The 12219-nt window shown below is 53.6% G+C and overlaps 1 protein-coding gene across 1 annotated transcript in view; it reads right to left on the bottom strand.

Annotated features, from left to right (window-relative positions):
- The window catches only part of LOC140132369 (uncharacterized), a 30082-nt gene extending 18121 nt beyond the window's left edge, over positions 1 to 11961 (bottom strand). Inside the window, exons 1-14 of the mRNA XM_072151051.1 lie at positions 10767 to 11961; positions 10103 to 10160; positions 9611 to 9733; positions 8980 to 9120; positions 8725 to 8850; positions 8403 to 8525; positions 8182 to 8304; positions 7177 to 7299; positions 6923 to 7045; positions 6566 to 6688; positions 4562 to 4687; positions 4255 to 4383; positions 4069 to 4161; positions 1047 to 1142 (exon numbers count right to left, since the gene is read on the bottom strand). Coding sequence (XP_072007152.1) covers positions 1047 to 1142; positions 4069 to 4161; positions 4255 to 4383; positions 4562 to 4687; positions 6566 to 6688; positions 6923 to 7045; positions 7177 to 7299; positions 8182 to 8304; positions 8403 to 8525; positions 8725 to 8850; positions 8980 to 9120; positions 9611 to 9733; positions 10103 to 10160; positions 10767 to 11039 — 1780 coding nt within the window. The 5' untranslated portion in view covers positions 11040 to 11961. The remainder of the gene's footprint in view (positions 1 to 1046; positions 1143 to 4068; positions 4162 to 4254; positions 4384 to 4561; positions 4688 to 6565; positions 6689 to 6922; positions 7046 to 7176; positions 7300 to 8181; positions 8305 to 8402; positions 8526 to 8724; positions 8851 to 8979; positions 9121 to 9610; positions 9734 to 10102; positions 10161 to 10766) is intronic.
- Positions 11962 to 12219: the final 258 nt, after the last annotated feature.

Raw genomic sequence — 12219 nt, forward strand, 5'->3', positions numbered from 1 at the left:
GAACGAAAACCCGACGTATTCGGAAAAACCGCCGCATTTAAAAAAAAATTTGTGTCGCGAAAATTTCACTCATCTTCATCTTGGATAGGCCGGTGTATTTCGAGGCATTCCAGCGGACTTCAGCGCAGCAGCGCCACCTGGTGGACGTCAGAGGAACTGCTTTGATGAATCCCGGCCGGACCCGAATCCAGTGCAGAGAACGCGCCGCTGGATCGCGAACGGACCGGGTAAGTAAATGTGCCCCTATGTGCAGGGGGTATTATGTGCAGGGGGTATTATGTGCAGTGTGTACTATGTGCAGGGGGTATTATGTGCAGGGGGTATTATGTGCAGGGGGTATTATGTGCAGGGGGTACTATGTGCAGTGTGTACTATGTGCAGTGTGTACTATGTGTAGTGTGTACTATGTGCAGGGGCGGCAGATTACTGAATACTGAGATCCAGTCTCCATTATCCGGCCCCCCGCTCTGCTCAGAAGTGTCACCATTTTTTTTCGCGCTTCTTTACAATAGAGAGTGCGACACAATTCTGTTGAGTTGCAGTCAATGGGGCAGATTTACTTACCCGGTCCATTTGCGATCCAGCGTCCTCTGCGGTGGATTCGGGTCCGGCCGGGATTCATCAAGGCAGTTCCTCCGCCGTCCACCAGGTGGCGCTGCTGCGCTGAAAAGCTTCCGAATGCCCTGAAATTCACCGAGCCGGACCAAATGAAGGTAAGCGCGTCCCAAGCGACACTTTTATTGTTTTAAATGCGGCGGTTTTTCCGAATCCGTCGGGTTTTCGCTCAGCCACGCCCCCGATTTCCGTCGCGTGCATGCCAGTGCCGATGCGCCACAATCCGATCGTGTGCGCCAAAAACCGGGGCAATACAGGGAAAATCGGCGCAAATCGAAAATATTCGGGTAACACGTCGGGAAAACGCGAATCGGGCCTTTAGTAAATGACCCCCAATGTGTCCCAAACTCCAACTAAGCAGTAACAGCCGCTTCAGGCGGCGACATAGAACTGGTGCAGACACTGTCATACATTCCGGGCAGTGCTCCTACCTGTCTGGCACCCGGGCCCGGTCCATCCTGGGAGGCAGGAACAGGTGTTATGTCGCATGCAGGTTCCTCCATGGGCACAAGGTGGGGAGCACATGGCTGAGAAGAGAGAGACAAGATGTCACCGGACAGCGCCCCCTACATGCCGTATACTAAGCAGATGTGTAATACACGTATATAATGCTGTGCAGTTATGATATACTGTGATGGGCGCCCCTAGAGGTCACAGGTAGTTTTACAGCTTCTACCCCTACTCTAATCCTCCTCTGTCCTCCTCCTCCAGACTCCTCTGTCCTCCTCCTCCTCCAGACTCCTCTGTCCTCCTCCTCCTCCTCCAGACTCCTCTGTCCTCCTCCTCCTCCTCCAGACTCCTCTGTCCCCCTCCTCCTCCTCCAGACTCCTCTGTCCCCCTCCTCCTCCAGACTCCTCTGTCCTCCTCCTCCTCCTCCAGACTCCTCTGTCCTCCTCCTCCAGACTCCTCTGTCCTCCTCCTCCAGACTCCTCTGTCCCCCTCCTCCTCCAGACTCCTCTGTCCCCCTCCTCCTCCAGACTCCTCTGTCCCCCTCCTCCTCCAGACTCCTCTGTCCCCCTCCTCCTCCAGACTCCTCTGTCCTCCTCCTCCAGACTCCTCTGTCCTCCTCCTCCAGACTCCTCTGTCCTCCTCCTCCTCCAGACTCCTCTGTCCTCCTCCTCCTCCAGACTCCTCTGTCCTCCTCCTCCTCCAGACTCCTCTGTCCTCCTCCTCCTCCAGACTCCTCTGTCCTCCTCCTCCTCCAGACTCCTCTGTCCTCCTCCAGACTCCTCTGTCCTCCTCCTCCTCCAGACTCCTCTGTCCTCCTCCTCCTCCAGACTCCTCTGTCCTCCTCCTCCACCAGACTCCTCTGTCCTCCTCCTCCCCAGACTCCTCTGTCCTCCTCCTCCTCCCCAGACTCCTCTGTCCTCCTCCTCCTCCCCAGACTCCTCTGTCCTCCTCCTCCCCAGACTCCTCTGTCCTCCTCCTCCTCCCCAGACTCCTCTGTCCTCCTCCTCCTCCCCAGACTCCTCTGTCCTCCTCCTCCCCAGACTCCTCTGTCCTCCTCCTCCTCCCCAGACTCCTCTGTCCTCCTCCTCCTCCCCAGACTCCTCTGTCCTCCTCCTCCTCCCCAGACTCCTCTGTCCTCCTCCTCCTCCCACAGACTTCTCTGTCCTCCTCCTCCTCCCACAGACTCCTTTGTTCTCCTCCTCCAGACCCCTCTGTCCTCCTCCTCCAGACTCCTCTGTCCTCCTCCTCCAGACCCCTCTGACCTCCTCCTCATCCAGACCCTTCTGTCCTCCTCCTCCTCCAGACCCTTCTGTCCTCCTCCTCCTCCAGACCCTTCTGTCCTCCTCCTCCTCCAGACCCTTCTGTCCTCCTCCTCCAGACCCCTCTGTCCTCCTCCAGACCCCTCTGTCCTCCTCCAGACCCCTCTGTCCTCCTCCAGACCCCTCTGTCCTCCTCCTCCTCCAGACCCCTCTGACATCTTCCTCCAGACTCCTCTGTCCTCCTCCTCCTCTGTCCTCCTCCTCCTCCAGACTCCTCTGTCCTCCTCCAGAATCCTCTGTCCTCCTCCTCCAGACTCCTCTGTCCTCCTCCTCCAGACTCCTCCAGACTCCTCTGTCCTCCTCCTCCAGACTCCTCTGTCCTCCTCCTCCCCCAGACTTCTCTGTCCTCTTCCTCCCCCAGACTTCTCTGTCCTCCTCCTCCCCCAGACTCCTCTGTCCTCCTCCTCCCCCAGACTCCTCTGTCCTCCTCCTCCCCCAGACTCCTCTGTCCTCCTCCTCCAGACCCCTCTGTCCTCCTCCAGACTCCTCTGTCCTCCTCCAGACCCCTCTGTCCTCCTCCAGACCCCTCTGACATCTTCCTCCTCCAGACCCCTCTGACATCTTCCTCCTCCAGACCCCTCTGACATCTTCCTCCTCCAGACCCCTCTGCAGGAGGAGGAGGACAGAGGAGGGAGATGTCAGACTCCTCTGTCCTCCTCCTCCAGACTCCTCTGTCCTCCTCCTATAGACCCCTCTGTCCTTCTCCTCCAGACTCCTCTGTCCTCCTCCTCCAGACTCCTCTGTCCTCCTCCTCCAGAATCCTCCTCCAGACCCTTCTGTCCTCCTCCTCCAGACCCCTCTGTCCTCCTCCTCCTCCTCCAGACTCCTCTGTCCTCCTCCTCCTCCAGACTCCTCTGTCCTCCTCCTCCTCCAGACTCCTCTGTCCTCCTCCTCCTCCAGACTCCTCTGTCCTCCTCCTCCTCCAGACTCCTCTGTCCTCCTCCTCCTCCAGACTCCTCTGTCCTCCTCCTCCTCCAGACTCCTCTGTCCTCCTCCTCCTCCAGACTCCTCTGTCCTCCTCCTCCTCCAGACTCCTCTGTCCTCCTCCTCTCCCAGACTCCTCTGTCCTCCTCCTCTCCCAGACTCCTCTGTCCTCCTCCTCTCCCAGACTCCTCTGTCCTCCTCCTCCTCTGTCCTCCTCCTCCTCTGTCCTCCTCCTCCTCTGTCCTCCTCCTCCTCTGTCCTCCTCCTCCTCTGTCCTCCTCCTCCTCTGTCCTCCTCCTCCTCTGTCCTCCTCCTCCTCTGTCCTCCTCCTCCTCTGTCCTCCTCCTCCTCTGTCCTTCTCCTCCTCCAGACTCCTCTGTCCTCCTCCTCCTCTGTCCTCCTCCTCCTCTGTCCTCCTTCTCCTCTGTCCTCCTCCTCCTCCTCTGTCCTCCTCCTCCTCCTCTGTCCTCCTCCTCCTCCTCTGTCCTCCTCCTCCTCCTCTGTCCTCCTCCTCTGTCCTTCTCCTCCTCCTCTGTCCTCCTCCTCTGTCCTCCTCCTCCTCCAGACTCCTCTTTCCTCCTCCATCTCCAGGCCCCTCTGTCGTCGTCCTCCTCCTGTGTCCTCCTCTAGACCATGTCTCTTTCCACCATCTAATGACATTTTCCCCGTATCCAGTTGAAATTGTTGGGTTTCATCGTCATTCCCTGCGTTAAGCACTTGTCCTTCTATAACAGATGTCACATGACCTGGGGCAGCCTACCTGAGCAGCCGGGCCCCGGATAGCCTGCGGGGCAGTCACACGTGTCGGGGGCCACACACACACCATAGTTCTGGCAGGGTGGATTACACACAGCTAAAAACACAGTACAAATACATGGTTAGAGTTATGGCCAGCTGCTCGCCAAACTGAGGTCTTAGGAGACCACAAGCAGCTGAGACCCCTTACGCTGGCACTTGGTCTGGTCATCGGAGCGGATGGTGAACCCCTTGTAGCAGCTGCAGTTATAGGAGCCCAAAAAGTTCTCACAGGTCTGCTGACACCCGCCACGGGTGAAGTCTGCACATTCATCCACATCTGAGGAGACAGAGAAGACATAACGGAGGACGACTACCACCCTGAGCCACTCCGCGGGCAGTGAGGGGCAACTACCAACAACCAGACACCTCCAAATACAAGGTGCACCATATGGTGTGATCACTACTGTATAACCATACTATGGTGTCACCTTCCTGGTCAATTGCCCATCACTCACCATCACACGTCCTTCCATCGCTGCTCAGGGTATAACCAGCCCTACAGCTGCACTCAAAGCCGCCCTCCAGCCGGTCACTACATCGCTGCTCACAGCCGCCATTATTCACCTCACATGATGTAATATCTATCAACATAAGATCGGGAAGACAATGAATAATCACACAGGGTATGGCAGAAGGCTGGTGGTCTAATACTGGGTGATGGCACAGGGTATGGAGGGGCTGGTGGTGTAATACTGGATGATGGCACAGGGTATGGAGGGGCTGGTGGTCTAATACTGGATGATGGCACAGGGTATGGAGGGGCTGGTGGTGTAATACTGGATGATGGCACAGGGTATGGAGGGGCTGGTGGTCTAATACTGGATGATGGCACAGGGTATGGAGGGGCTGGTGGTCTAATACTGGGTGATGGCACAGGGTATGGAGGGGCTGGTGGTGTAATACTGGATGATGGCACAGGGTATGGAGGGGCTGGTGGTGTAATACTGGATGATGGCACATGGTATGGAGGGGCTGGTGGTCTAATACTGGGTGATGGCACAGGGTATGGAGGGGCTGGTGGTGTAATACTGGATGATGGCACATGGTATGGAGGGGCTGGTGGTGTAATACTGGATGATGGCACATGGTATGGAGGGGCTGGTGGTATAATACTGGATGATGGCACAGGATATGGAGGGGCTGGTGGTCTAATACTGGATGATGGCACAGGGTATGGAGGGGCTGGTGGTATAATACTGGATGATGGCACAGGGTATGGAGGGGCTGGTGGTCTAATACTGGATGATGGCACAGGGTATGGAGGGGCTGGTGGTGTAATACTGGATGATGGCACAGGGTATGGAGGGGCTGGTGGTGTAATACTGGATGATGGCACAGGGTATGGAGGGGCTGGTGGTGTAATACTGGATGATGGCACAGGGTATGGAGGGGCTGGTGGTGTAATACTGGATGATGGCACAGGGTATGGAGGGGCTGGTGGTGTAATACTGGATGATGGCAAAGGGTATGGAGGGGCTGGTGGTGTAATACTGGATGATGGCACAGGGTATGGAGGGACTGGTGGTGTAATACTGGATGATGGCACAGGGCATGGAGGGGCTGGTGGTGTAATACTGGATGATGGCACAGGATATGGAGGGGCTGGTGGTCTAATACTGGATGATGGCACAGGGTATGGAGGGGCTGATGGTCTAATACTGGATGATGGCACAGGGTATGGAGGGGCTGGTGGTGTAATACTGGATGATGGCACAGGGTATGGAGGGGCTGGTGGTCTAATACTGGATGATGGCACAGGGTATGGAGGGGCTGGTGGTGTAATACTGGATGATGGCACAGGGTATGGAGGGGCTGGTGGTCTAATACTGGATGATGGCACAGGGTATGGAGGGGCTGGTGGTCTAATACTGGATGATGGCACAGGATATGGAGGGGCTGGTGGTCTAATACTGGATGATGGCACAGGGTATGGAGGGACTGGTGGTATAATACTGGATGATGGCCCAGGGTATGGAGGGACTGGTGGTCTAATACTGGATGATGGCACAGGGTATGGCAGAGGGCTGGTGGTATAATACTGGATGATGGCACAGGGTATGGAGGGGCTGGTGGTTTAATACTGGATGATGGTACAGGGTATGGAGGGGCTGGTGGTCTAATACTGGATGATGGCACAGGGTATGGAGGGGCCTGTGGTCTAATACTGGATGATGGCATAGGGTATGGAGGGGCTGGTGGTCTAATACTGGATGATGGCCCAGGGTATGGAGGGGCTGGTGGTCTAATACTGGATGATGGCACAGGGTATGGAGGGGCTGATGGTCTAATACTGGATGATGGCACAGGGTATGGAGGGGCTGGTGGTCTAATACTGGATGATGGCCCAGGGTATGGAGGGGCTGGTGGTCTAATACTGGATGATGGCCCAGGGTATGGAGGGGCTGGTGGTCTAATACTGGATGATGGCCCAGGGTATGAAGGGGATTTTCCATACTCACTAATACAGGTTTGCTGATCTTTGGCCAGGGCCTGGTGAGGGGGGCACAGGCAGACGAATCCTCCCTCAGTGTTATTACAGGAGTGGGAGCAGCCTCCGCTATCGATCTTACACTCATCAATATCTGGGAAGAATTAAGTGATAGAACATAAGACGCTGAGGATGGCCGCCATCACACGGCATAACAAGCATGACTGATGGTTGTTAGGATTCAGCAGTAACCTACCTCCCAGACCACTGACCCTGTACACTCAGAGGGTCCATACAGAAGTTGGTTACAATATATCCCTATGAGACACTTTGTTGCCATGGTCAGAGTATAATTGGACCTTCACCTTTCTATGAGACCCTTTCTTACCCACACACTGGCGCTGGTCCACATGTAACTGGAAACCCTTCCGGCACAGACATTGATACGATCCTTCCATGTTTCTACATATCTGCTGGCAATTCCCATTCACAATCTGACATTCATCAATATCTAAGAGTAAGACCAAAGATAGGTGTGAGCTCTGTGACAAAAACCAGGGGGTGACTGCAATTCTACTCAAAACAAATCACAAATGCTGAGGATGATTTTGTTAGGACCATCGTTCATCCCTCGGCCATTACCTGTACAGTTCTTTCCATTCTGCAGGAGATGATATCCCTGGTGGCACTGACACTGGAAGCTGCCGTCCTTGTTCACACACAACTGCTCACAGCCGCCGTTATCCAGAGAACATTCATCAATATCTGATCCGTAAAGGAAGAGGCACAAGTCAGGGAACAAGATGGTAACAACATCTCAGACTCAACTTAACGAGAGATTGACCCATGAGATGACAAGACCAAAAATTATCGAGAGGGAAGTCATGACACAAGGCGTCAGAAGGTGAGGACAGCAAATCACCAGAGAGGGTTCCTCTAGTGTGGAAATGGAAGACCCAGGACCTGGTCTGGAAACTGGAGGTCCAGAAAGGGTGGTCAAGCTTTAGTTTGGAGATATTTAGAAAACAAGTTTTGGATCAGGAGATGGTCAGGAGAGCAGTTGGATCAATCAGGTGAGATGGATGTGACCTTCATAGGTTCCCAGATGGAGAGGAGGGACAAGGACAAGTCTATGTTATTGTGAGGAACAAGTTCCGATTCTGTGTTTCGATATGTATAGGAGGTAAAGACTTATATTGTATATATAGGTGGAGATGACTCCGGCTCAATGTCTAGTAGAATATTTTCTGTAGGGTGTAAGGAAAGTCCTTTACATCTGAGCGGGAGCTTAATTGTCAACTGAAAGGACTAGGGTATAAGACTGTGGAATCCCCAGGGGTCAGTTAACCAGTAGCTGCCAACCAAAGCCTAAGCCAATGTCCGGTCTATGGAGCAGATGTGGTACATGGTACGGTCTATGGGGCCATAGCTGTGGTTGTAGGGGTTAAGAATATGACCAAATAAAATGAATCTCTTGAAAAAAGTGGACTGAAGCCTAAATATGCCTCAGGGTATTAAGAAGAAGAACTTGGTCAAACATGGTCATCAGTTATCGTATTACATAGCGGGGAGGGTGGGGATGATGAGACATAATGGAGGACAACGCTACCCAACAATCACAGGGTACACTGGGAGATCCTTGCTCACCAAAGCAGTTGTATCCATCCCCATTAAATCCTTGGTGGCACTGGCAGAAGTAAGATCCGATGACATTTCCGCAGTGGGCGTTGGTGTCACAGCCGTGTCTCCCTGAGGCGCACTCGTTCTCATCTGTATAAAAAGCAGAATGATGGAGGCAGAGTGTGTGGATCCATAGCACACATCCCTCATCATGGAGGTGACGAGAGATTGTATCTGAAGACACTTACCTTCACAATGGGTTCCATTGCCACGAAAACCAGCCCGGCAACCACAGCGGTAACTTCCCACCACATTCTCACAAACTCCAATCCCAGAGCAGATATCAGGGCTCTTCTCACATTCGTCCACATCTGAGGGAAAGGTACAGATCCTGAACCAGGATACAGGACCACCACCGAAAGTTATATCTAGTGGTCAACACAGCTGTGGAAGGACTGGGATTGAGATTATGGATAAGAGTATTGGGATGGCCACAATTTGACCATATGAAGCCCTGATCCGTAGACGATGGTCCCTGTGTTACCTCCCCGTTATCCATCTATCACTCACCGGTGCAGGAGAGACCCGACTCCTGGAAACCTGCCCCACAGTGGCAGCGATAACTCCCCTCAGTGTTCACACAAAGGTTCCCCAACTCACGGCGACAGCGGTCCTCAAAAGCGCACTCGTCCACATCTGTCCAACAAAAACACAAAGTGAGCAGGACACATCCTTCATGGCGGATCCTGGTCACCTGCTGCTCTTTACGAGCCTCAGACTCATCTGATCATCTTAGGATGTGGGGCCAATGAGCCCAATACTCACCAACACAATGTTTCCCATCCAACCCAAAGACAAAGCCTTGGTCACAGCTGCAGGAGAAGGACCCCAGGGTGTTATGGCAGGTGGAGTGTGGGGGGCAGGCCTGGAGCCCCGTTATCTCAGCCACGTGACATTCATCCACATCTGTAAGGAGTGAATTATACTCAGAGCATTCACCAACGATTACATAGCGACTACAGATTGTCCCACTACCTGCCGCTGCCTGATCCCTACCATCCAATGCTCAGTGCCAGCAGATCCCAACATATATACTCCATTTTACTCCCTCCCCCCAGGATCCACCTTCACCCAGAATGCTCCATCTCTCCTCCCCCTCTCCTGGGCGCTGCCTCCTCTGGCCCCACCCCTGCTTAAGGGAGTTCCATTACAGCCAATCGGGGACAAATACGCTATTCTAACCAATGATCTACTTCTATTAGGCAATACTGATAATACTACATATGTATAACCTTGGACTGCGTGTGAGCAGTGTTAGGTGTACGGCATCTTTATAACTGAAGACTTTAAATGTCCAATGTACGTAGAGAGAAGAGGTACAGTATGGGACAGTAACTCTATAATAAATAAATATACTAAATAATAAATATATATATAATACTCCATTCCTTCTCACCCTCACATCCACTGGGACCTTTAAGGAACCCTCGAAGGCAGCGACAGGTAAAGGAGCCGATTGTGTTGGTGCAGTTAGCGTTCGGTCCACAAGGGGAATCCAGAGCAGCACATTCATCAACATCTAGAGATAAAGGAGCAGAAGTTAGAGAAGTTAGTGGGATCCTAGGGGCCCATGTGAAGGGCCACAGATCATCATCACTGTATAAGGGAGGAATCGGCACCCATGGAGTCATTTAGCCCTGTGCATTATGGGGGCAGCATTTGCCTTTGTTTACAGGGGGAGCCGGCTCGACGTATAACCGGTGCTATAATAGAACAAAATAAATCACATTATGTACAGGAAAGGTCACTCAAAGCTAGTATCACATCCTGGTTCTAATTAGTAAATGCTACATGGGTGACACATTCCCTTTAAGGAGAACTTCTGCAGATCATGTTGTAACTTGCTTGTTTTATTGTCTATAAACTTAAGCTCCAGATGTGAACTCACCTCCAGGGGGATTGTGTGTGCTCTGCCCGGGGCGGCTGGTACCAAGGTCACCGGAGATCTGCAAGAAATGTGCCATCAGTACAAGTCTGGCTTAGGGGCCCCTTAGAAACCCCACAGAGGTATAGAGAACCCATAGTAATGTAAAGACCCCGTACAGGCGTAGAGACCCCATAGAAGTGTAAAGACCCTATATAAACCCCATAGAAGTGTAGCGACCCCATAAAATTGTAGAGACCCCACAGAGGCGCAGAAATTCCATAGAGGTATAGAGACCCCATACAGGTGTAAAGACCCCATTGAGGTTTAGAGACCCCATACAGGAGTATAGACCCCGTAGAAGTGTAGAGACCCCCGCAGAGGTTGCGGATAATCAGATGCTATCATATATACACTGTATCCAGATGCTGTCACTCCTGACTGTCTTCTATAAGAGTGAATGAAGCCTCATATGTGAGGACCCCCATTACACTGCCCCCTAATAGACTGAGCCATATATCAGGGGGTTTGCACCACAGAATCCACCTGAATTTCGGAAACATGACTTGTATTTGTAGATGCGCTTCCCATATAAGACAATGGTGGTAATACATAAATCCATATTTCCCCATTTCAGCCGCCGTTGTCTTCTATGAGGACACTTGTCGCCCGCTCTGGATCCACTCACCAGTCGCCCGTCACTGATGGTCCTGGTCTCTGTCGCCCTCAGGGTGGGTGGTCGGCCGCTGGGCTGAATGTCCGGCTCCTGGATGCCATGGTGGGTCAGCGCTCCTGCAGACCCCAGATCACCCCCCTGAGCACTGTAAGATCCCCCGTTTATAGTAGATTCTCCTGGTAGGATCTGTTCCTTGAGAGCGGCCAGAGGATCACTACAGGCAGAAGATACAAAGAGGAGAAGCAGCAGCAGCGGCCGTGGTGTCATTGTCCTGTCGGGTCTCATCCTGTCCTGTCAGATGGGATCAGGAGATCACTGGATCCATAACAGTCTTTACCATAACAGCAGAGAGCGGATCGCACAGAGGATTCCTACAGGATTCAGGGGAAGATCCAGACAGGACACAGCGCAGGCAGGAGGGTCCCAGGTGACACAGCCGGGTATGGAGGGTCCCAGGGGACCAGCAGATCCAGGGGTCCTAGGTGACACAGCCGGGTATGGAGGGTCCCAGGTGACACAGCCGGGTATGGAGGGTCCCAGGTGACACAGCCGGGTATGGAGGGTCCCAGGTGACACAGCCGGGTATGGAGGGTCCCAGGTGACACAGCCGGGTATGGAGGGTCCCAGGTGACACAGCCGGGTATGGAGGGTCCCAGGGGACCAGCAGATCCAGGGGTCCTAGGTGACACAGCCGGGTATGGAGGGTCCCAGGTAACCAGCAGATCCAGGGGTCCTAGGTGACACAGCCGGGTATGGAGGGTCTCAGGGGACCAGCAGATCCAGGGGTCCTAGGTGACACAGCCGGGTATGGAGGGTCCCAGGTGACACACCCGGATATGGAGGGTCCCAGGGGACCAGCAGATCCAGGGGTCCTAGGAGACACAGTCGGGTATGGGGGGGGGGGGTCCCAGATGACTAGCAGATCCAGGGGTCCTAGGTGACACAGCCGGGTATGGAGGGTCCCAGGTGACACAGCAGATCCAGGGGTCCTAGGAGACACAGTCGGGTATGGAGGGTCCCAGGTGACACATCCGGATATGGAGGGTCCCAGGGGACCAGCAGATCCAGGGGTCCTAGGTGACACAGCCGGGTATGGAGGGTCCAGGGAAGACAATATCCAGGACTGAGATATCCAGAGATCCTGCAGCTTGTAGACAGCAAGGGCCCAGCTTGGGGGCCCCAGGATCTCAAGCCCCAACACTCCCTCTACTCCAAGACGTTTCCCAAAGCTTCTTCCCAGGGAATACAGCAATTCCTCAGGGGGGAGGGGGCAGAGTCTGTAATTAGGGGCTGGGATGAAATGTTTCCTGATGTGAGCGGCACAGGAGATGTAGCAGAGCCGAGGACAGTATATCCTATAGATAATGTATAGGGCCGTTATCTGTATTATTACATATGAGACCATTACACATAACATGGGACTCCCCAATTATTATTCTTATTATTGGGGCCCCATTACTGCTAT

Source organism: Engystomops pustulosus, chromosome 5, assembly GCF_040894005.1.
Source record: "Engystomops pustulosus chromosome 5, aEngPut4.maternal, whole genome shotgun sequence".
NCBI lineage: Eukaryota > Metazoa > Chordata > Amphibia > Anura > Leptodactylidae > Engystomops > Engystomops pustulosus.